Raw genomic sequence first — 25811 nt, 5'->3', positions numbered from 1 at the left:
GTTATCCCACAGTCAAAATATTCTAGGCTTAAAAAAAAATCAAGTGCCGTTTATTAGCAGAAAATCGAGGATATGAGGATAATGCTTTCAGATAGGTGTCTCAGGTACACCTTGGATAAAAAATGTATTTTATGGCATTTCTAAAAAGCCAAGTCCATGGGAAGGTGGTATTTATGTTGCTTTTGTTTGAAGGATAAAAAACCCTTATCTTTAATTCAAATCTTCTTTTGAATGCATCTGTACAGGATGATGTTCTGCATCTGTGTGTTAATTCGCATACCTCAGTATGTTAACACCTGTGTAAGAGTTCTGAACGTTTGCGTGTGTGTGTGAGTAATACAGGATTATGGCAGCCTCATCCCTCATTCCTCTCCCGGGCCTGACCCTTTTAAACAGCGCTCTATCTTTCTCTGGGAATCCCTCCATCTATCTCCTGCTCTCCATCAATCTTTTTATTTATTTTTTCCTTTCATCCATATCTCTCTCTCACAGCCCAACACTCAGGGTGGAGGGCGAGATGGAAAGTTACACAGGGATGCAGAGAGAGATGATCTTGTCTTTTTCAACCTTCTTTTTGTTCCATCAAACCTACATCTAGCCTCAATACTCAACAATAACACATCAATCACACATGCAACACATGTGCGCGCACACAGAGCAATGCAAACCCTGCATATCATCTTCTACCATGATGGAAAAAGGCAAATAAAATTTCACTCATAATGAAATAGAAATATTTATGGAATGAAAAAGAATATGCTGCCACTTTGAGATGGTGGAAATGTGAAGAGTTTGTCTGTAGATGTAATGTTTGCTGGAAAGGTTAATGAATAACTATTTTCAGTGTGATATGGGTAAGTAGAGGGTTGAAAAATATGGAAATGTAGCATAATTCAGGGGTCCTATGTACAACATAGCATGTCCTCCTAACCGGAATGATATGTTACAATAACAATGTTCTTTCACCTAAACAATGTAAAATAATTGGTTGACAAGTGAGAGATGACATCCACTGTGTTGAATAGAGATTAGTTGCAGTAGTTCTTGAACAGCAGATGAGCATCTCTTTTGTTTTTTTTTCTGATAACAATCTCTTATTGTTGGCTTAAAAGTTTGGTTACCATATTGGTTGTTTTTGGCCCTGAGAGAAACATATTTAATTAGCCAGAATTTCTCCTTTAAAGCGCTTTGCCTTGCATGTTTTAGTACTGTTCATGGTGCAAACGTCAGGTTCTTAGCATTTTATCAAAAATACTTCTTAATTGTAACCAGTTATAACTTCTCTGACTGTGGCACTGTCCAGTTTTCACCATACATATAGAGAGGCTAACAGTATTATAATTTAGATCCTGCACAGAAGTTAAGCCTCTGAGACATCTGCTTAACAGAGCGTATAGATTGAGGCCAGAAAGACCAACGGACGGGTTGCCATGGTTATCAGAGCAAAGAGAATAAAATGGAAGGTGATGAACCTGAGCGCTCTGTGTATGCGGCTGTCATAGACCTGTAGCCAGACAGTCATTGTGTCCTTGTCATTCAGTGAATACAAAACATGAATCCTCTTCTTTTTCCCGACATTTCCTTTTTCTCTCTTATTTGACCTTTATAGATAAGACTCGCAAGGAGAAGAAAGATGTTATCGGTCTAAGTCAAGATCGTACATATGTTAACATTTCTTGTGGAAATAATTTTGACTTTTGTCGAACGTCATGGCACATGTTGCACAGACTTAGGAAACACTGGTGGCACCTGGGTCACAGTTGCTGGTACCTACAAAATGGGGCATGTTTGAGTGACTATTGACAGGAAAGTAAGATAAAATGGTAAATCACTGTTACTTGTACAGCGCTTTATCAAGTCCAACAACCCCAAAGCGCTTGACAGTCATTCACCCATTCACACACACATTCACACCCTAACGGTGATGAGCTACATTTGTAGCCACAGCTGCCCTGGGGCAGACTAACAGAAGCAAGGCTGTCAAACATGGGTGCCACCGGGACCTCTGACCGCCGCCAGCAGTCAACGCGGTGAAGTGTCTTACCCAGGAACACGACGACTTAACCTGGCAAGCCAGGTTGATGATGTCTAGCACTCTACGTTCTGCACATTATCAATCTGAAACAATAAGGGACATTCAGCAGAACTCTCTGAGCTGATTGGGCAAAGCGACACTAGGTGCCCGCCTACCAAAGGTTGGTTTTAGCCAATCAGGGTATCTAATTAAAGGGTAAGCAGCAGGCGTCATGAGAAATCACAACAGGGTAAGCTAGTCAAGGCACTTTTTGCTGTTCTTCTTTCGAACATACAGGCATAGATTCTGACAAAGCAGTTAGCAGTGATAGCAGCAGCTGCCATGTTTGTTCTGGTTCAGCTGTGGGCTCACAGGGGTATGTCCTGCCTCAAACCACAATACCACAGCACATTGGCCCCAGCCTGATTGGTCCAAACCATTTTTGGTTCCGTCACAAACGGTTGAAGTGGGAGCGGTGCAAGCATTTTATCAAATAGGGGGACAAACTCCCTTACTCACGCACCACTGTCACACCTGAAGCATAGCCATTTGAATTCCTGTGTAAATAAAAGCAATTAAATCAGACGAGTTGTTTGTTATACTGAGATAGTTATTATTTTTCATAGTAGGGCTGCTGTAAGACCCTGTAAACACGTGCAGAAAGAGTTTTATAATGTGCTTCTTCTGACTAAGAAAATGTCAAATCCTTAAACGTGAATGTCGATCCGTCAATAATAACTGATACATGTCTGTCTCACCTGCTGTTTCTGCAGTAAGTGCAACTTTTGTCATTTCAATTCAATTCTTTTTTCCCCAAAATGTCCAATTGTTGGCCACAAAGCTTCATTTATGTTGCTTCCTTTGTGGGCCTTCCTTCAGGACATTGTTTATTGGCCATTAATGTCAGAACCAGTGTTTGGCCCCTACTACAGGAAAAATAAAGGATTTTATCAAACTACATCTCCCAGAAAGATCTTCACAGAGAGGCAGGTATTTAAACAAGGACCGTTAATAGTTTAACCCCTTAATTCAACAAAACAAAAATCCTCCTACCCTGTTTTGATGCATTGATTTATTTTCCATCTAGACAGAGCAACCTCAACTAGATTTATTAATAAGCTTAAAGTATTAGCTGACTCAAATGAAGGTAACACAATTATGTTAAGATTTTACAGTCCAACACATGTAATAGTAAGCAAAGTCTTTTCCACATTTTCAATCAGATCTAAGAATACACAGGATATTGGCTTGATTTCCTGGCATGGTGTGAAACAGAGCTATGATGATATATCCAAAGGAGCTGCTGTTTTGGTCTTGCGTTAAGTCTCAGGTGGAGTCTGGATTATCTGTATTGGTCATATGACTAAAAGAGGGTATGTCTTTTTTATTCTTCTGGATTAAAAAGGTTTAGGTGTGGGTAGAGGTTATATTTAGATGTCATTAATGCAGTTTGTTTGGGTCTTAAGAGATGAATCTTAACCCCTGAACTGTTTTAAATTAAAAATATGTTAGCAACAGAGTGAGGTAAAGATTGTGCATACTCTACACTGACAGGCTTTTTTTGAGGTTTGACAAATCTCAGTTTTAAAATATTGAGGCAATCAAAGGAACATTCACAATAGGTTTGATGTAACTGAAAAGCTTGTGATATAGCATTTAGAAAAGGTGCTTTTGTTGTGGTCAACTTCAATGAAAACGATTCGACTTTTACTCATCTTGTCTGCTCTTACAGCCCTCTATCCCTGTATCTCAGAAGGTCCTTTTTGCCAGCCTGCAGTTGTAAATGGTCCGTAATCTGCCCTACCAGTTTAAAAAAGAATAAATAAAAAAAGCAATGATGTGTAGCCTTTTGTAAATCTGAAAGCTTTCCAACACTACAACGCTGCAATTTGCAATTGAGATATTTTCTGTCATTTAATGTCACTGCTTTTAATCCTCTTCTAAAATGTTTATTTATTAGTTTTCATATATTCTATAAATTAATGTGAAACAATGAGTGCAAACTAATATTATAAAGCTGTTTTAGTCTTTTGCTAATACTCAAAACGTGACTCTTGATCACTGAAACATGTTTTGTTGATCATTGTCTGTGTAACCATGCAAGACATGTTTGTGCTGTTTGTGTCAGTTAATTTTTTTCCAGCGCCAAACCAAAATCTAATATTTTCAAAATATCATTATTTAACACTTTTTTGAGTAAGTCTAGGTCTAGATGGACTTTTGAATGTTAACGTAAACTGAGAACCCAGATGACTTCTGTCAAAGTTTACTTTGAGTTTCGTGGGCAAACTTTGCTGGTCCTTTATTTGATTGTTGGCTTGTGACTCATTAGGCAGTTAAGGTTGTTGGATAATTTTCTTGCAGACTGGATAAACAATTTCTGCAACATCTCTGAATTCATGTTAAAAGCACAAGATACCCAAAGTTGTTTTTGTACTCTCTCCTTGGGCGCTGACAGTGATCTTTAACCTTTGCTTTTTGTCAATTTCTCTTGAAACGTCTAAGAGAAGTTCATGCTGGGTCATTGTTCATGCTTTTAGTTAATCTAAAATGTTAGATCAGTGTCAAGTCTCAGCTCTGAGATTGCCACAGTAGAAGATGGATTTCTTTTTTATTTTGTCTGTTAAAAATGTTTTAGTGGCATTTTTACATGTCTTTGGATCATCACTCTGTTGTAGGACCAGTGTCAATTGTTCTGATAGCCCAATACATTTTTTTTTAAATGTTCCTAAATTGATATTTAAACAAGTTCATGAGTCATGTCTCTCTAACAAGGCTTCCAGGGTGTTTGGAAGAGAAACAGGCCCACAGCATCAAAAATCCTCCACCATACTTAACAGTAGGCATGAAGTGCTTTTCCTCATATTCATGCCTTTTCTTTTCATGCCAGACCCACCTTGATTGTTGTAGAAATTTTGATAATACTCTTATCTGAGCACATAACACAAGGTCCAGTTAATGTCCAATGCAGTATTTAGCAAATGGCATACATTTTACATTGTAATAGCTATGTTAAAAAATGGTATTTGTCTGCCACACCTTCCAAACAACTTAATGGTGTCTAATGGTTGTTACAGATACTTGGTGCACTTTATTTCCTTTGCTGACTTCTTTTATCTCCATTACCATCCTGTAGTGATGGGAACAGTGGTTCCTTTCCTCACTAGAATCAGTACGTTAAAATTATTTATCATTCAATCATCCAACTTTTTAATATTCCTTACCTTATTTTGAAGTTCTAGCAACCAGCTCTGATGGAAAAAGAAAAAATACATCTCTAAATGATTATTGTGACCATATGAAGGAGAGTTTTTGTCATTCCTTTTTCTAAACCCTAAAGGAGAGACAGTGCTCTTTAATATTCTGTAATGTAGTCCTTTTTAAATTTATCATTGGTATTGCCAAAAGAAAAACCAAAATTCTTCAGCAGCCATGAACTAAATGTAGTTACAGCCAAAATGTTCAGATTGATTGAGGTTCTAATCAATTTTGGCTTGTTTTAGCACTCTAGATTTAACATATTGCAAACTGTATATAAATTGTACTGCGAGATAGATGAGGACACATGCAAAAATGGAATTTAAAAAATGCAAGAAATGTTTTCTGGAAAATGATCTGTCTGAAACTCTGAATCAGAAGTTTTTCCCCCCTAAGTAGTCTAGGGCTCTTAAATATCAGTGTTGAAAGATTTGATTCAGGCCGCTTTGACTCATTGTATTTAGAAGAAGCTGTGGGTAAGCATGTGAGAATGTGTACAAACATGTGTAAGAGCCTTTTGGTGTCTCAGATGTTCTTCACAGTTCATCAGTACTGACATCTGGCCAAACAGCTGGACCCTAATGTAGTATGTGTTTGTGTGTGTTTTGCAGTTCGGAAATTTGAACCATATGTATTTTGAGCCTTCCAGTACTTGAATTTGAACAAGCCTGTCATTCAGGCACTCCAGACTGGATTTTACAATGGGAACAAAACAGATGCGTAGCATTTATGGTTCAAAAGTCTTCCACATTGTCCCTCTGCACTTGTATAATGGTGATGATTGGTATGTGTAAATAATCAACAGATAAGGACATCTGCCTTTTTTGTCACTGGTTATTTGTATTCAGTGTTTTCATCAGAACTGAACAAAGATTCTGAGGTTTCATTCAAAGATTTGTGAACCACCTTCCGTATCTAATTCCTTTTGGTGTCAGGGATTTGGATAAGAACTACAAATTGATATGTGAAAGTAGGGCTCTGAAACATTAGTGAAGGATTAGAACATATTGCAGAGGGATCATGACATTGTCATCAGTTTGGCCCTAAGCATTCTGAGGAAGGAATTGCAGAATTAAAAAATCAAGTGGAAATCACAGTAAAATAACAAGTATTATATATTTTGTTAATTTTGGGGCTGAGGTCCAATGAATTTGAGTTCTTCCTAACAGTGTTTTTTACTTAATGCACCAATGTGACCACTTCTGCAAACCCCTCATTTCTGCAGAGCATATGTTCTAGCTTTTTCACAGTAGCAAAGAGAGTGATACTCTAATGAAAGCCGTTTAAGAGTTTTAAACGATAAAGTTACAATGTTCTTCAGCAGTTATGTTCTGAGATACATATTAAATCAATCACAACTGTCCAGTATTGTTGTTCTTTAACCAATTTTAAGCTTGAAAGGAGCAGATGCACTGCTATGGCAGCAGTTGCTATATGTATGGGGTTTGAGCTCTTAGGAAACTGGAGGCTTTATTTATTAAATATCTGTGGATAATTAAGCTCCCTATTATTTAGGATTGATTTTAACTCGTTTATGGAGCCTTACTGCTACAGAATTGCCACAAATTATGTCTTTAGATGGCCAATTTGGATCCTGAACTGAATTTATTTTTTTATTTTTTTTATTTGCTGGAGTCAGGATCAGCACAGTTTGTTCAAATTTCCTTCGATCTACACATTTTCAAACCATAACAGCTTTGAAACAATCTTAGACAAATACTATATAGGTCTGATTTTATATATTTTTTTGTTTTTGCTCTTGCTTTCTGTGCATTAGTAATATAATTTCTTTCAGCTACTGTTCTGTGTTGCAAATTTTTTTTGCATGATTTCCTCTTTTAGTTAGAAAATACAGTTTCCCCTTTGTATCCAGTGTGTGTTTCAGCTTGTGCTCACCACCTGGATTCTATTACCAATTGCTCTTCACCTGTTCCTCGTTGGTTTTTAGCATTTATTTTGTTAAGGTTCTTCTTAACCGAATGAGATCACTCCGTCTATGCAGTATCTTATTCTTTACAGGAAATGTTTATATCCAGTCAAATTCAGTATAAAACTTTTGTATAATTCCATCTTCGGTGACTGATCCAGACTGTGGGCCTAAATGAGGAACTGTTTTGGAGTGCAACAAGAAATACACTTAATAAAACCCTTTTTTATGTTTCAAGCTAATTACTTTTCAACTCCATACAATAGAAATGCAATTGTTGGTTGACTTGGAATGCTGTGTGAGGAAAATGACATGTTATATGTGAAATGCAACCCTTTATAATCCTATAAAGTCCTAATCCTAATAACTCCTAATGTAGTTTTTGTATTTTCTTTTTTTACTATTTTCTTTTTAGATATTTTGCAACATAACACAGAATGTTAAAAAAAAGAAGGAACAAGTAAAAGAAAATGGTGGTGCTGTAAAAGAACCGTGTACATGTTCAAGGGGTGGGGAGTAGTATAAACTTGTCGTTACTCACACCTATACATTAACAATCTGTTACCGGTTACATGAAATTGTAATATTGTGCAACAAATGTGTGATGATCGGACAACACAGCTTCTGTTTTCAGCTGATTCTTCAAATTTCATATTTATCAAGGTTACTGTGAAATTGAGGATACTACTGCGAATAAGCTCGTCTTTCATTTAAAGGACTAGAAAATGGAATGAGGGGTGTTTTTATATCGGTGCATTGAGCTCTTATTTTTCATCCATTTCTTGTGGTAACCACTTGTGGTGTTTCTCTTTTTCAGGACTGTTCCCAGCTGTGCTGAATCTGGCTACTATGGCAGACATAACAACTAACGCTACCTGTGGCGCAAATGGTCCAGAGATGTTCTGTAAGCTGGTGGAACACGTGCCTGGTCAGCCTGTGAGGAACGCACAATGTCGAATCTGCAACCAAAGGAGTTTAAATCCAGTTGGTGAGCCACTGTCAGCCCCACGAGAATTGTTGTCGGGAGATGACACATGCATATTTATCAAATTAGTTCTAGAATGCTCATAAGTAAAACTATCCTATGTTTAACTGTTTTCAAAATAGATAAATTGTTCAATTTGACAGTCAGCAAATCAACCAGCAGGATATTAATTGGTATGCAGCAAATCAACCAAAAGAAAAAAAAAACTCTTCATACCAATTAGGCATAGTGTTGTGACCAACATAGGCACTCTGACTATACTGCACCTATGTAGCCCATTATGCAACAATCTCTTACGTACAATGTATTCTGACACCTTCCTATCAAAACCAACATTAACTTCTTTAGCACTTTAAGCTAAAGTAGATTGTCTCCTAGATCTGACCACATAGGTCCAGTGGTTGTTCCTCACATGCATCAATGAGCCTAACCCTAATATATTCCACTTTTTAACATAAGTCAGGGTAAATGGCTTGTACTTGTATAGCGCCTTTTCAAGTCCAATGACCCCAAAAGCACTTTACACAACATTCACCCTTTCACTCTCACATTCACACCCTGACAGTGGTGAGCTATGTTTGCAGCCACAGCTGCCTTGGGGCAGACTTACAGAAGTGAGGCTGCAGTACATCAGCACCACCGGACCGCCTGACCACCAGCAAAAGGCGGAAAGTTTATGTGCACCCACATAACATTTAACATCATGGTTGCTCTCCCAGTTCTTTTAACTTCTCCAAGCAGCTTACCACTATAAACACCCTCTACGGATGTCTCGGCTTCAGAGTTTAGCTTTATTATTTATTCTAATACAGCAGAGAAACAATCACAAGGTTACAGCGCCGGACTCTTACAACAACACCACCCTAGGTGACGTCCTGTAGAAGAATAGTCCTGATCTCATAGAAACATGGCTTTTTCTAAGCTTGGACACTCTCCTCCAAGGGGGGTGGTCTCTTCAGTGATGTCTAAAGAAAGAATGTGTCATCACGGAGACGTTATCCGTTTTCCAGCTTGCATTTTTTTGTGGGTGTCTTTGAGCTGACTAAATGAATGCATGTCTTTAAATTACAGGGAGAGCTGTTCAATTAAGAACTCCATAGAGCCTATATCTAATTAGACTAGCATTACCTTATAGAAAAATATTACACAAATTAAACAAACCATAACAAGGTAATGTGGGTGAAATTTGAAGTGTAAATCATGAAGAGCTAATCAGTGTAATTTACTTCACCTGCTCGTTCTCATAATGTTCTGCTTGCTCAATATATAAGTGAAATAGCTGGAGAACAAATGCTATAGAAAAAGTTACTGACCACATTTGTTTCATATTTGGATATTTTTAGGGACTGTCCCGATATGCAATCTGAAATAACATGCTTGAGAGTTTGTGAATAAATTCAGGCTAAGCACCAGGTTATTGTGAGTGAACATATTTTAATTGGCTATTTACGTGACTGCCATGCTGTCTCTTGATGGGGTAAATAATTTGAAAACTGGACTCTCCAAATGCAATGTCAGTATATTAAGATACTGCATTTAAATGCAAGTGTGAGTCAAATAAAATGTGGAGGGATACAGATTACTATATTTAGCTTAAAAGGTATATCAAAGACTTGAAAGAAATCAAACCAAAAAAAAATTTGAATCCGCAACCTGGCAAAAGCTTATGCCCACAGTGTTTGGTGTTCAGCCAAACGGCAAACTTAACACACCGAACACAAACAGATTTCACTCATGAATATTCAGATGTCAGATGGGAAATCTTGCAAAACCTCTCGATCAAACGTGTGTTTAGAGTAAATAAGCATGGCCGACGAGGAAGAACAATGGCAATAGTTGGTAGAATAACTTTAACAGAAACAAAAGTGCAAAAAGAAAGGCGTTGGTTAAATGAGTGAAGGCAGCGTGAACAGGGGCTCTACATTTGCTACATTGAGGTTTCTCCTGTTGCTGCAGAAAATGTAATATTGTGCTTTTTTTTCTGTGTATGTGCAGAGCATCATCCTATTGACTATGCCATAGATGGAACCAACCGTTGGTGGCAGAGTCCATCTATTAAGAACGGGATGGATTACCACTATGTGACAATCACACTGGACTTAAAACAGGTAAAAAAAAATACACTTCTCACATTCATTAATTTGACATTCTACATCTTTGGCCGCCCTAAATTGCGACCACTGCAGTCAAACGAAACACTTCCAAAACCTTTCGTACTTTATTTAGATTTTCTCTGTTATCGATACCTTTTGAAAAAGCATCAGTGGAAACCCAGAGAGTGAGTTTTATTCACAGTGCCTTGCCAAAAAAAATCCTAACCCTTGAAATGTTTTGGATATCTTTAAAATGACAAACCTCCGTCTATTTTATTGGAATGTTATATGATTGCCCAACACAAAGTAATAAAATTTTTATACATTTTTACAAATAATTTGGAAATGTAGTTTCATGAATTTCAATTCAGTTCCTTTCTTTAACTACTAAATAAAATGTAGTGCAACTAATTTCATTCCTTGCATCTATAAGACATTTGTGTCTAGTTTAATTTGTACCAACTCAACATTGACCATTCTTTTACAATAGCTCAAGATCAGTCACATTGGATGGGAAGCTTCTTTAAACAGTTCTTTAAGTCTTGCCCCTGATTTAAAGTTGGATCTAAGTCTGGGCTTTGGCTTGGTCTTTCTAAGATATAAATATGCTTTGATCTAATCCATTCCGACCAAGCTGTCTAATTGCTTATGGTTGTTTCCCGTTGGAAGCTTAACTTCCAACCCGGTCTCATGTCTTTTGCAGCTAGATGTTATCTTTCAGGGTTTCTCTGTATTTGGCTCAATGCATCTATAGCAATTTCACTATCACTGTTTACCTGCATCATGCTGCCACCACCATTTTTCATTAGAGTATGCGTGTTCTTGGTGATCTGCAGTGTTTTATCCTCTAGACTACTAGACCAGAGCACCTGTTGCTATTTGTTTACTCTGTCCAAAATGACTCCCCTAACTGGATTGGGGGAATTCTGCAGGTTCTCTGAAGTTACTGTGGGTGTTGACGCTGCTTCTCTGACTAAAGTTTGAACTACCCAGCCTACCCAGTCATATTTGGTGGACAGCCATGATATAGGTTTTCAGTTGTGTCAATGCCTTTTTCAAATAAGCTGCACAGAGATTAGGGTATCATTTTGTAACCTAGTCCTGCTCTAAACCACTCTACATCTTCTCTTCACAGCTTTATCTATGACCAGCTATAATTTCCCTTTCATGTCACAATTAAGTTATCTGTGCTGCTCTGTAATGTAAATTAAATGGTTTGTGGTTGTAATGGTACAAAATGAGTAATATTTTCACAGGTAGGAATACTTATACAAGGCCCATGGATGTAGGCTAAGGAGGTACAATGAGTTTTTAAGTTCTGCTCTTAAAGCACTTTGCATTGTCTTTGTACTGAAATGTGCTATACAAATAAATTTGCCTTGTCTTAAATGTACTGGGGGATCATGGTGGACTTTTAATTTATTATTGTATCCTTGCTTTAAATTAACACTGCATTAAAATGTCTTCTTTCTCCATTGGAATGTCACTGTCAATAGACTTTTAAGGCGGTTGTGCAAAGCAAAGTCTCTTTTCACACAGTGATAACCGGGGTTTAAAATGGCTGGAAAGAATGCTGCCGGTGACCTTTCATTTTTAAAGGAGATTGCAATTAACGATGTTGAAATTCTAGCAAAGCATAACATTCAGAGCACCTTTATTTTCACACAATTATGTTTTCACTTGTGCCCTCTTCAAAGTCATTCATTAAAACCGATGAATCATTTCCAGCTCCAAACTCCTTTATTTGTTATAGAGGACCCTTTTTCTTTCTTTTAACGCTAAGACTAACCCAGTAAAATAAAAAATACAAACATTTCAGTCTTAATTGTTCTTTTTTTTTCAAGCATATTGAGTTGAAGAGTCAGTTAATGCTGTAGCAAGAAACCTCTCAGACAGCGTTGAGACGCAGAGAAGGTGCCTATAGAAGACATTCAGACAGAAAACCACACATCGGTCTCAAGTCACCCTAGTGTGAGTGTCTTTGTTACTGTGGGAGGAAGCAGAATTGACAGAGCCAACCTACGCAAACACATGGAGGGATGTATGGCGATCTGAACCTTCGAACTTCTGTTGGGAAGAATAGTATTAACAAGTCTCTGTAGCTATATAATACCTCATTGTATTAAAAACACTGTTTGATTACTGCCAGACTTCCTTTACAAACAGACACAAGTCGGCATTAGGACGAGTTAAATGTTAAAGTGAACGCAACATAATTTACATATTCAGCTTAGCTGGATCCCATGGCTAATTATTGTGCATTATAATGTAACACAGTCCACACTTACTGACATCTCTAAGAATGTGTGGGGGGGGGGGAAACTTTTTTTAATTTATTGCAGAAACATAATTTCACACAGAAAATAATGGAAACGATATATCCTCTTCTCAGTGAAGATTTATGGGGACGGGGTCCAAAAATAATCATACCTTTGGCAGATTAGGCTTTGAAGGTCCTTTCCTAGACTCTAGAACGATCTTTCTCATAGGGATTTAGACAGGCATCCCTCATAAGACAATAAAGCCCTGTAAAAGTTGTATTTTTTAAAAAAAATAAATAAATTCAATGTCACAATATTTATACCTTTTATACATTTCAATCAAGATTCAGTTTTTGTAATTTTGTAACAATAATGGCGTTTTGGTGAGACACCATCTTAGAATTTGCTTAGATTCATACAGACACATTCATCTTCATCGGCAGTATAGCATCCACACCCGTCCAATGATTACTGAGCAGTTTCTTGTGTTTTTTTTTTTTTTTTTGTACGTTTCCACTGTTATTTTGACCATTTATCTTTGATGACGAGCTCAAAGTGTTTGAAGTCAGAAGGTCTTCTTGCCATCACCCTAATCTTTAGCTCCTGTCACAGATTCTGAGATTCATGTCTGGCTGGGCAACTCCAAAAAAAAAAAAAAAAAAAAAAAATACATGTTTGTAACAGTAATGGATTACTTTGGACATATACCTGCTGGGGGTATGTAAAATGTTAGGCTTAGCAGAGATACATTTCTTTTAGTTATTAGCCACTTTATCTTGCTACCACAGCGGTCACAGCATATCGTTAACAGCCAATAAACACCAGCTAGTTGATGAGTGATATCAGGAAGAGGGGTCCAACAAACTAAAAACAGAAACGTGTAGAGTTTTAAAAAAGCTGTCAGTAATTTAATCGGAGCTGTGTGCTTTTGTAAGATGATAACTAAGAAGTTTTTGTCAAAAAAGTCCTGATGGGTGTTGCATTAAGAGACAAGTATGTGGAAAAGTATGTCGTGTCACTTTAAGTAAGGTGCAGAGGAAGGAACTGTGATGATGTGGGGCTGTTCCTGATCTAGTGGTTCTGGGATCCTTGTAGGAGTGGATTGTGTCACAAAATCTTAGACATACTCAAACCAGAATGGTTTCACATCATACAAAATGTTTTTTGTTCCAAGGCCATCTACAGCTGCAACCTAAATCGTAAGGAAACATTTACGGTAACCTGAACAGAAGAAAACACAAGAGGTGCTCCCGTGACTCTGGATATCTAGAGACATTGTGAAAAGGAAAAGATGGAAAAACTCCCCTTATCTGGATGCTCCATTTGTGCAAAATGTTCCAGGAGAAGACTAAAAGTAGCTCTTTTGACAAAAGGTTGTAAAAAGCATCAAAAGCTCAGGTGTCAATAAGATGAGCAGTAATGGTTTTGTTAAAAAGGAATCTTGTTTTTTTTTCCTCACTAAAGAAATGTGCTGAAATTAAAGGGTTGCGGTTTTCAGTGATGTTTGTTGCTTGAGACAATGCTATTGCGATAGTTTTATTTTTTTCTTGTACAGCTATTCCATACCAGGATGCCAAAATAAGTGAATAGCTTCTTCTTCTTCGTAGTCTTTTGATTTTTCTTCCTCTTATCCGGGATCGAGCCACGGGATTGGGCAGCATTAGTAGGGAGTGAGTGAATAGCAATGTTTTGTTTAGAGTGCCACCTAATGAAATTAAGTCTGACGTCACGGGTGAACGTCCGGGTCCACATCAGGTGTACATGACACTGTGGTTTATGCTTACGGTTAATTCTCAAAGTTGTATTTATGCTTTACTATGTCTAATGTTAATGTTGTATGTACTGTGGTTAGCATATGCGACAGGTTAGTTTAACCCTAACGAGGCGAGTCATCAAAATGGCACAATTTTAATAATTTCCTGGAGAAAAACTTATGAACTGCAGCCATCATCTCTTCTCATTCTCATCGCACGGGAAATGATAAAATGACAGCTGGAGGTGTTTTTTTTTTTTTGTCTCCGCTCTATTAAGACAGCACAGAATCCAGCATAGTTCATATTGAATAAACGATAGATTCGGCCGGCATGGACCCAGAAGCAGTGGTAGATGCGTCACGACTTAACAGCCCCATAAATGAAGACATTCCCCTTATTTGTTCCAGCATTGCTGGAATTAAACCAACGTTTTACATCAATCATTCACATGCATGTGTGTCACAACTTGAATACGGTTTTATTTTTTTGATTCTGAAAGCTAAGCATTAATCTTTACGATTGATTATGTGTACTGGATATTTTAGTGCATGAACTTTAGAGGTTGAAAAGCAGATTAACCTGCATTTTAGTTATGAGGACGTCAAGAGAATAAAACCTAATGCTGCATGTAGATTTGATTTATGAAGATCTCTTAGTTCATTGAGAAGAGCCAGTTAAGTTGCCACTAAGCTTAGTGATTAACTTTGATTAATAAAACACTAATGCTGGTATATAAGAATAATAAAATGTAATCAAAATGTGAGACGTTAATGATTAATTAGAAAAGGCTGCACTGCAAATAGTTGTTTTTAAAATATCAAATCATTCATCCATCTAAACTGAATATAACAAATTTTGTTTATTTCAGTGATTGTAGATTTAAAGAATTGTTTGAAATTAGCGTTTTGCTTGTACAAAGACAAAAACATACGAGAAAAGGTGCAATAAAAACATGTGACCTGCATTACTTCTATTCCGACCATCACTTTATTAGGTGCATCTGTTCAATTGCCTGTTAACACAAAAAGTGGATCAGCAAATCACATGATAAAAAGTCAGTTTATACAGTCTAAACTTGGTGAAGATGACTGGATGAATGTCAAACCCAACATCGGAATTGGCAGACTTATTTGAGATGATAGAAGGGAAACGGTGGCTTAAAGAACCAGTACTTACAGCCAGGGTATCCAGAATGCCATATCGCAATGGACAACACACCAAACCTTGAAACAGATGGCCCTTAGCAGCAGATGGCCTCTCCAGGTATCACTGATGTCCACTAAGAACAGTAAACTATGGCTAAACAAGATCACCAAAGTCAGATAACAGATTGGAGAAAAACTTGCTAGGTTCTGATGGATCGCAATTTCACCTGCAACGTTCAGATAAAAGGGTCATAATTTGGCTTAATGAACATAAAAAAAAACTTGTCTTATCAGTGGTTCAGACTGGAGCTGGCCTTCTAATGGTGTGAGCATATATTTCCTTGCACTGTTTGGACTCCTTGGTTGAGTGTTGTTTCAATAGGACTGCCTCTGCAGTCCCAAGATTTCAGTCTAATAGAGCATTTTGTAGTGTGGTGGAATGGGAGATTAACATCAAACAAATCTGCAGCAAATGCTCTACGTTATCAGTTCAATATGGACCAAAAGGTCTGAGGAATTTTTCCGAGAACTTGTTGAATATTTGCCGCGAAGAATTAGGGCACGTCTGAAGGCATGTTCTGACCCTGTGCTAGAATGGTGTAACTAATAAAGTGAGTATGCATCTGGGAAAAAAAAATAAACAAGAGGCCTTACTTACGTTTGTTTTTTAATGCTTTTAATTTCAGCTTTCGGTGTAGCAATGTGGTTTTATCACGAATAAGAAAACCCAAACGTATGCCAGCATCTTCACACCTCTTAATACATAGTTGCATACTCACTTATTATCTTAATACTAATTTCTGGACTTTCTAATGTACACACATACACACTAGCTATTGACTTCTCTCAGTGGCAGTGGTGTTTTTAAATATGCGCCGACACGTGTGCGTGTTTCGGTAGCTATTTTATGCATCTGTATGTGTGGCGCTCGATCAGTCCGACGAAAAGCTATTTACCCTCCAGTGCACAAAATTTCCCCTGTGACTACAGTCATCTCACTCAGAAAATGACAGCGCCCTTGTGTGCAAGTATGTGTGGTTTATCGCCTATGACATCAGCACTCTCATTTCCTCCCTTGTTATTGTTGAGCCTCTCTGGACGGAAAGACTAAATAATGAGAGAGAAAGTGGGAGCCGAGGGGGCCACGTGTGTTGGCGTGTGTGTGTGTGCGCGCGCGAACGAGACGGTTGATGTCTGTTTATGTTCCTCGTCAATTTTTCTGATGAATTCTTGAACTGTAATTGTGCGTGGAGATGCATCAGACCTGAAAATACACTAGAAGATGCCCACGGAGACCTGCGGAGGAGGACAGATTCATTTTTAACCTTGCGAGAACTTTTAGAATGAAATTGAATGATTTTGTTTTTTTTAAGATATAATGTAAAGGTTGAATTTCTCTTTTTTTTTTAGACTTACAGCTGTTCAATATGGAGTATTAGCAACTAGTGTCCTGCAAAGCTGCTGCTATTATAGAAATGAATCTTCTGTTGATTAGAAAAATACCTTATTATGAATATTTTACCATAGGTGACATAACTTAGTTGAAAAATTCTGAACAATCTTTTCAGTCTCAGACAGAAGTCATTTACTCTGCAGTTGTTATGGAAATGCAGCGTTCAGTTTGATTGATGGGCGGCGGTCAAATCACGAACCGGCTCTGCTCTCTAGGGAGGAAAAGAGAACCTGGTCATGAGGGTCCTGAAAGAGGCTGCCACTCAAAATGTTTTTTATGCACAGTTCAGAAATAAATCAACACACACACACACACACACACACACACACACACACACACACACACAATTTTGAATATTTAAAGGCTTCCACAGAGAAGATGGACGGGCCACATGTTAAGTTAACTTCATTATGTTTGCATTAGTGGAAATGACTTTCAAAATGACAAATGCTCAGATAAATGAACATTTTGTAACATGCCTTTTGAAAAGTGCTTAACCTAAAGATGAACATGCATGGAGGAAAGTAGAGCAATTAGAAGAAAATGTTTTCCTTGAAGGACCTTTGTTGCCCATTTACATGTTTGTAATTGTATTATTTATATTGGATTTTTTGTTTTATGAAGCAGAAAAACATTAGGGGAGCGCTGCATTACAGCAATTTATGCAAGAACTATTACAAACAAGCTATTTGTATGATCTTTCTACACTCAACTAAAATATAAATAAAACCCTTTTGGTTTTGCTCCTTTTTTTAATAAGATGAACTCAAAGATCTAAAACTTTTTTCACAAACACCAAATCACCTTTTCCCCCAAATATTGTTCACAAACCAGTCTAAATGTGTGATAGTGAGCACTTCTCCTTTGCTGAGATAATCCATCCCACATAACAGGTGTGCCATATCAAAATGCATATTAGACACCATGATTAGTGCACAGGTGTGCCTTAGACTGCCCACAAAAAAGGCCACTCTGAAAGGGTGCGGTTTTATCACACAGCACAATGCCACAGATGTCGCAAGAGTTGAGGGAGTGTTCAATTGGCATGCTCACAGCAGGAATGTCAACCATAGCTGTTGCTTGTGTATTTAATGTTCATTTCTCTACCATAAGCCATCTCCAAAGGTGTTCAGAGAATTTGGCAGTACATCCAACCAGCCTCACAACTGCAGACCACCAAACCAGCCCAGGACCTCCACATCCAGCATGTTCACCTCCAAGATCGTCTGAGACCAGCCACTCGGACAGCTGCTGAAACAATCGGTTCACATAACCAAAGAATTTCTGCACAAACTGTCAGAAACCGTCTCAGGGAAGCTCATCTGCATGCTCATCGTCCTCATTGGGGTCTCCACCTGACTCCAGTTTGTCGTTGTGACCGACTTGAGTGAGCAAGTGCTCACATATACTGGCATCTGGCACGTTGAAGAGGTGTTCTCTTCACGGATGAATCCTGTGCAACTTCGCACAGCCATTGAAGAGGAGGGGACCAACATTAAACGGGCCACAGTTGACAACCTGATTAACTCTATGCGAAGGAGATGTGTTGCACTGCGTGAGGCAAATGGTGGTCACGCCAGATACTGACTGGTTTTCTGAGTCCCCAGACCCCCATCCCCCCAAATAAAACAAAACTGCATGTTTTCAGAGTGGCCTTTTATTGTGGGCAGTCTAAGGCAGACCTGTGCACTAATCATGGTGTCTAATCAGCATCTTAATATGGCACACATGTGAGGCGGGATGGCTTATCTCACCAAAGGAGAAGTGCTCACAATCACAGATTTAGATTTGTGTGTGAACAATATTTGAAGGTAGTGATATTGTATATTTAGAAAAAGTTTTGGATTTCATTAAAAATGGGAGCAAGACCAAAAGTGTTGCTCCCACGTTTATATTTTTAAGTGTATGTGAATGATGTGTTCTATAAGTGGGCTGTCTGTGTTGTGTCTTTCTTAGCTTGCACCTGGGTGATAAGTTTCCTTGAAAGCACAGCAATTAATGGTTGTCTGTTCCTTTTTAGAAGAGTTCAAAGATTATTTACTAGAGGCAATTGAGGTGGGAGCATAAAGTAGGCAGAATGCTGTGCTTTAAGATGCTTGAGATGTTAGAGGATGTGCTGGGCTTCTGTTGTAGCATTAGCTGTGTATTTGATTGTTGTTCTATGGTTGAAGGTGCATCTTATTCTGACTTTTATGTCTTTTGCAGCTGCTAATGTGTTCTCTTACAGGATTCTCTTAACCAGTATTGGGTCCCATCCATCTTTCATCAGCTCTGACAAGTTTATCTTATCCCTTCTAAAGAAATTAAATTTCATGTTGGGGATTGTGTGTACAGTGTTAGTTCCTGCTAATAATAGTTTCTTTGCTTGTAGGCCAAAAAGTTCAGTTTTGGTCTTAAACTGCCAACTGGAGTTCTTAGGTCCACTCTTGCCATAGGACCAGCTTTGAGGAGTACCAAACTAGCAGTTGTCTACAGATTTCCCCATCTAAGCTTTGGGCCTCTGCAGCTCATCCAGAGTTACCTTTCCTGATTGATATACTTCTTGTCCAGCCTGTCGGCTTAGTATAATGTACTTCTGCTCATGGATTTAACAGCACTATGTGAGCTGTTCTATGCTTGAAGTATTGTTTCACAAACAAACACAGGTTTGAACTTCTCTACAGCTTTATCTCTGACCTGTTGGGTGTGTTCCTTGTTCTTGATGGTGCCGTTTCCTCACTGTAGTAACTCACTGTTTTACCTCTGAGGACTAGACAACTGTTTTTCTGCTGAGTTTAACGTACACAGGAGTTGACTATATTATTAGGTGATGTCTTTTTTTTGTCCTGTCTTGCAATGTGGCGATAAGAATTGTTGTCTTAATGCCAAAAAGAGCCCAACAGATTTTAGTTTCACAAGTGGCTTTCGCCATAGTGCTCCGCTTGATTTATATATGCAATAAGCTTCATTAGAATTTATGCTGGGACTACTTCATGTTAAATGGACACTGAAACAGGAAGGTAGAAGAGGGGGAAAAAAGGAGAGAAACAGATGAGACAAAATGCCAAAAGGGAGAAAAGGTGAAAAACAGCCGATTACAGGTACAAACAACCAAGGCCTTGATGAATCGCTGAAGAATATACAGTATTTTTTAATATGAAATATATAAAGAAACAGGTGAAGATAACAATAGGGGTTCTCTGTATGGAAGTATATTTATAAGAATCCAAGCACATGTAGGTGTGTGTGAGAGTGCACTTGTGTATGTAAGGGTTTACCATGAGACAAATGCTGAATAGTGGTTGTGAAGGGTCAAATATGAAAATAATTTCTTTTCATATCAGTTACACTCTTTGTGTTGCTATATTACACTAAATTGCATGAGAATATTTGAGATTGGAGTTATAACATGGTACGTTTAGGAAATATTCATGGGGTTTGAATACCTCTGTAAAACACTGCACACAATAGATATTCTTCAAGTGGGCCATTTTGGTGGATGTTGTAGATTTGTCTTATGCTGAGAAACGTCAAGATTATAACAAACATATAACGTATATATCGTTTTTAGTACATTGTCTACTTTTTTTTTTGCCTATTTCATGCAATAAACGGTGAATACACAGAGCCTTAAGAGCCACAAAAAATATCTGACAGAAACATTGTTAACGAAGCATCTGTTGCAGCAAATGTAACTTTGTTGGTTTAATGTTGCACTGTGGCTTGTGTGGGAGAGAGTGTAGCATCTGGTGTTATGTGCTCGCTAAAAAGCATTTAAAAGCTTTAAATGCCAAATTAAGACCCAGTCTGTGAGCAATGAATGTGCACATGTATCATATTTACATTTAAAAAGCTTTTTCCGGCAGCATCCACAGACTCGCACATGGCAGATTTAAAAGGCCAGTTCTTAACATACCTGATTTCTATACAAGGATGCACTTCTTATTTTTTTTATTGTTTAAGTAAACCAAAGAATACTTGTTCTTCCTCCATAATTATTTTTTTTCTCAGCTGTCTTGGTCCCATTTGAATGTTTGTTTGCTGGTGCCTTATCAATAGACAATCCTTCAAAATACAGCAGCATTCAAAATCCCTCCTAATTTATTTATATTTATTTTTGTGTGTTGGGTCAGTTAAAAAGCAGGGCTTTGTACTGAGATAGCCATACTGAATATCTACTGCTTCCTTGCATGCAGTTTAGCAGTGGGCAGTAAGTCTGGATGATTCACATAACGGAGAACCGTGCCAGCACCTACTTTATTGGTCCGGTGAGATGTTAACGCATTTCAAGTGCCGGTTAATTTTTAACGAGCCTGCATACCGATTCCACTGCTCTGACGCAATGTCCACCTGTGACACTGCCCAGTTGCATCTTTGTGTTCACACCTGAATCCTAAACAACAATTTTCATGTTTCCTTAATCGTATTCAAATTATTCTCCACCTTAATCAGTCTTTTGTTCTCTTGTGTGCAAATTGTGGTGGAAAGTGCAATCTGGATATGGGAAGTCGGTGCCAGTTGGTTGAGCCAGAGAAAATTTTTAGCACGTTTCCATTTGAGTGACCCGTAAACACCAGCTGTTCAGTTAAACCGCTGTAGCTGTGTCCAAAGCAAACTGAAACAAAGTGAAATTTTTTTTTCAGTCTAATTGTAGGCTACCCAACCATGCTGGACACGAGGCTTAAATGGATTGATAGAGCACCAAATGTGATTATTTGCGTCTTTTGCACAAATGTTCCCAAAAACCCAATCACTGATGATTTGTGACTATCAACTAGAAGTTGATAGTCATGTAAATACATATGAGATGATCCCATCTCATACTGAGAGTTGCAGGCAGGAATTCCATGTAGATTTAAGTCTTTATTAATGAATTGTATGAATAATTTGTTTTTTCCACAGTGGACAAATAATACACTGTATAATTAAGAGAAAGTTTAAAAGCATGACTTGGTTTCACAAGTTTGAATTTCTTTTTACATTTTCGTTCAACCATTCTGATATACATACAACCTTCTAATATTTGGAGAAATGTGCCTTAACAAGTGGCAAAGAAATTAGGTGTTTTTTGTAGACTTATAATTACATTTGATTAGTCCTGGAGCTCAATAGTTTTCTTGATTTACTGATCCCAAAACCAGTTTTGATATATGAATGGGATCATTGTCCTGTGGGATCTTTCAGCCATCTGATCCACACTGACATACAAAATGCTTGACTAATTGTGACAGGCCAGGAATCACCAGGGCCTAAGCTTACCTATGTTTGAAGAAGTCAAGGTGAGGTATGAAACATAAGAAAATTGTGCCATCAGTGATCATGCTAGTGTCTGCATCATCCTATAAGAGTAGGTCAGTAACCACTTTTTCTATGAGGGTTAAATCAGGGATCAGTGGTCATGAAGAAAAATGTGGTTTCTATACCACTTACTAAAATAAATGCATCCAAATTGTGCAGTCGATTCAAAAGTTGCTTTACTTATTTTTTTGTTTTTAATAAACCATAAAAACAAATGCTTCAAATCCAGTATGAAAAGTTTAAGAATAAATTATGAAGTTTGTAAACTTTACCTATGCAGCTGTGTAATCCTTTCGTGTAACCCTTATTTCTGAAGCTGTGTTTCATATAATATTAGCAGACTGAGGATCATGAAATCGCCATCGGTTTGTTGCACTTATTCATGTAAAGATTTTAAATTCCAACAAATCTCCTTTACTACCAATGTGCTGCTATGTTTCACCTAGAGCTCAACCAAGACAAACAATTCTGAGTGTAATCTCACCATCATTTTTGTTTTTACCACTTTGCTTTTAGAATGTTTAAGAAAAAAGCTTTTACATGTTGGCTTTATTCAAATATTGGCTTTTAGATTTTATTGACTTTATTTTAGTGATGCTGTTGTAGTAGATTGGAAAATAACTAAGATGGCTGTATTTGTTCTTTACCTAATTTGGTCTTCTCCGTTTATTATGCAGAATAGTAATTTGAGCCTTTGCCACAAACAGTTCATTAGTATACTTTTTCATTCTTTTGCCTCTAAAAAGAAGATTCTAAAGTCTATAATTTAAAGTTCAATTTCTCCTTTAACCAAAACCATTAAGACTTGGACCCTTTGACTGATACTCTATTCCTTTGCTTGTTGTTTTGTTATGCAGAGGGCCTTTTGTCTTATTGTGAGTGGAAGTAACTGGGCCTTTAACTAAACCTGATGAAACTCCCAGACACCCTGCTGCCATGAGTTTCTTGTAAAATAAAAGAAGATAAACTTAAAAGAAACGCATTTAAAGAAAAAAAAATGGGTTGCGGTCTTGCCAATTAAATTTTATCCTGGCAGAATCTCAAATTAGATCTCTTTAACTGTCAGTAAACATCATGAGTTTAAGTGACATTTATCTGGCATCTGTGTGATCTGCAGCAGGACAGTTATACGCCGTTTTATTTGTTAAAGCTGTGTTGAGCTCTGGAGGCAGAGGAAAGTTCTCGTTTGATCTACATCTGATCAAAACTCAGAATGTGACTCACTGAAACACCCCCTCCCAGCCCCCCCCCCCCCCCCACCATATGAGTTAACTCATAGAGCTGCTTTGCTCTATCAAAGTGTCGCCATATAACAAGATACAGCTGAAAACCTTAATTCACTGTATCACCCATGCACACGTTTGCCACACACACAAACACACGCGCGCGCGCACACACACACACATCCTGAATTCTGGTAACAGTGATTCTTTGTAGTGGGCTTGAATGACTGGTATAAGGTTACCCCAAAAGACACTTTCTCACACACACAAACACAGTTGGCTGCTTCAGTCCATTCTAATTGCTGCAATACGACACTGCTTCCCACATCATGAGAAGAAAGACGTGCCTGCGAAGAAGTGAAAAAATGTGGCGGAAAAACCAGGGTGGTGACTGGGAGACACAAGGAGTCCACATTTGACCTACATCTAATCGTTGTTTTTGTCTGATGGTTTAAGCTATGTCTGGATATCAACCCAAAACCAGATGTAAATTCTGAAAGTGGTTGTGTTTTGTGGTTGTGTGGTTATTTTTACATTTAAAAAAAGAAGAAAAAAAAAATCTGTGTGTGTGTTGTCATCCTTTCCATCATTTATTCCTACTATTTTCTCAAAGTAACTTAAGATATAGTTTGTAAAAACAAGTTGTGGTCGGTTTTCTCTTTGATTGGCTATGCAGTGAGTCATGTTCATCTGTTGGCATCGCGCCACAGCAATTTTGGAATTTCTACATTTAATGTGCATGTTCAGTTCTGTTTACACATTTTTTTTTTAATGCCTGCAGCGAATGCTATGTGAGAACAATGTATAGATTTCTGGTAAGTTTGGCAGCAGTTCAATTCATGAAAGCCAGACATGAGGATGAGCGCAGACAGGGATACATTTCACAATAAGATATCTTTTAGCAATCATTCTAGTGGCAAACAATGTGTCCATCAGTTTGAAGAAAAAAAAAATCTAATGTGGACTTAAACAATTTTACCTGTATCATTTTGGACATTGCCATGCCACCACTTGCTTCAGCTTTACCATCCACAATATAGTTCATCATGGCTGACAAATGGTATGCTCAAAGATTTAAGGACGAATCCCTTTAGTTCTCAAGTTAACCTGAAATGATGTTGAAATCTATCAAAAGTAGCTCACTTGCTGCTTTTGATAGCTTAATGCTAATTGGTTTGATCAGCTTATTAACACTGATCAAGCCTATCAGCTGACATAAAACACTTTGTCATTAACTTTGTAATAATTTTTACAGTATACTTAAAAAAGAAAAGATATTTTTGTGAAATCCTGCTTTAAAAATCCATACTTCCTAACCTGACATTTTTACTCTCCATGTATATTTGCTGAATAATGTATACCATCTAGTATTATCTTTAATAATTCTGAAATGTAAGGATCATTGAAAAGAAATCTTCTGCGGTAACTAAGCTTGGTTCTTTAGGTAGCATTATAATTTTCATTTTCTCTTTTGTCTGCCTCTTCCAGACTTTCCAGATTGCATATGTGATAATCAAGGCAGCCAACTCCCCTCGCCCAGGTAGGAATTCTCCCTTTTATAGTTGTTATTAAGACGGCTGTACACCATTTTAAGTTTGACAGCTTTGAATGCAAAGGAGAGTCTGTGATTAGAGGGAATTTTGGTAGCATATTTTTATCCTTTGTCTCATGAACAAGTACATTTATTAATTACAACCTTAAGAGCAAATGATTGTCTGAATAATTATTTACACAAATTAAGTTATTAGACTTTCATTAAATCATTGGTGCTTTTACTTTTGTTTTTTATTAATAATGTGTAACGATCTTTGAGTCATGGTTCCTACAAAGATGCAAGATGAGAGAACCTACATTTATAAAACAGCTCAGATCTTAATTTAGTTTTGCCAATCATTGCTGACAAAATAAGCTTCACGAGAGCCCATATGTTGGCGAAAAGATTCAATCAGTTTGCTGCTCTGTGCCATCTAATCTATCATTTATCTAGTCTATTTAGTTTTTCCATTAAGTATACTCCCTTCACTTTGCATGCAATCAGTCAAAGACTGGCAACAGTTAGCATCAAGGCTTTGACAAATATGAAATTAAACGTTCTGTCAATTTTCCATGTATAATAATCAGCGTGACCCAAACAGTGGTTTTAGTCATCCATCATTGTTTATATTGATTCCTTTCTCATCTTCGCGTCACATTTTTGATGTATTTCATCATTAATGTTTTTGTCCACAGGTAATTGGATCTTGGAGCGTTCAATAGATGGTGTGACTTTTGAACCTTGGCAGTACTACGCCATCACAGACACGGAGTGTCTGACGCGGTTCAACATAAATCCACGGACAGGACCTCCATCCTACACCAGAGATGATGAAGTGATCTGTACGTCATTTTATTCAAAGATTCAACCACTGGAGAATGGAGAGG

At 37.6% G+C, this 25811-nt stretch overlaps 1 protein-coding gene across 1 annotated transcript in view; it reads left to right on the top strand.

The window, feature by feature from the left end:
• lama2 (laminin, alpha 2) overlaps positions 1 to 25811 on the top strand; it is a 224905-nt gene that overhangs the window by 38632 nt on the left and 160462 nt on the right. Inside the window, exons 4-7 of the mRNA XM_036147259.1 lie at positions 8017 to 8187; positions 10180 to 10292; positions 24879 to 24930; positions 25620 to 25810. Coding sequence (XP_036003152.1) covers positions 8017 to 8187; positions 10180 to 10292; positions 24879 to 24930; positions 25620 to 25810 — 527 coding nt within the window. The remainder of the gene's footprint in view (positions 1 to 8016; positions 8188 to 10179; positions 10293 to 24878; positions 24931 to 25619; position 25811) is intronic.

The sequence above is a fragment of the Fundulus heteroclitus genome, chromosome 15, assembly GCF_011125445.2.
Source record: "Fundulus heteroclitus isolate FHET01 chromosome 15, MU-UCD_Fhet_4.1, whole genome shotgun sequence".
Taxonomy (NCBI): domain Eukaryota; kingdom Metazoa; phylum Chordata; class Actinopteri; order Cyprinodontiformes; family Fundulidae; genus Fundulus; species Fundulus heteroclitus.
The sequence above is the reverse complement of the archived record's forward strand: the minus strand, read 5'-3'. Positions and strand labels throughout refer to the sequence as shown.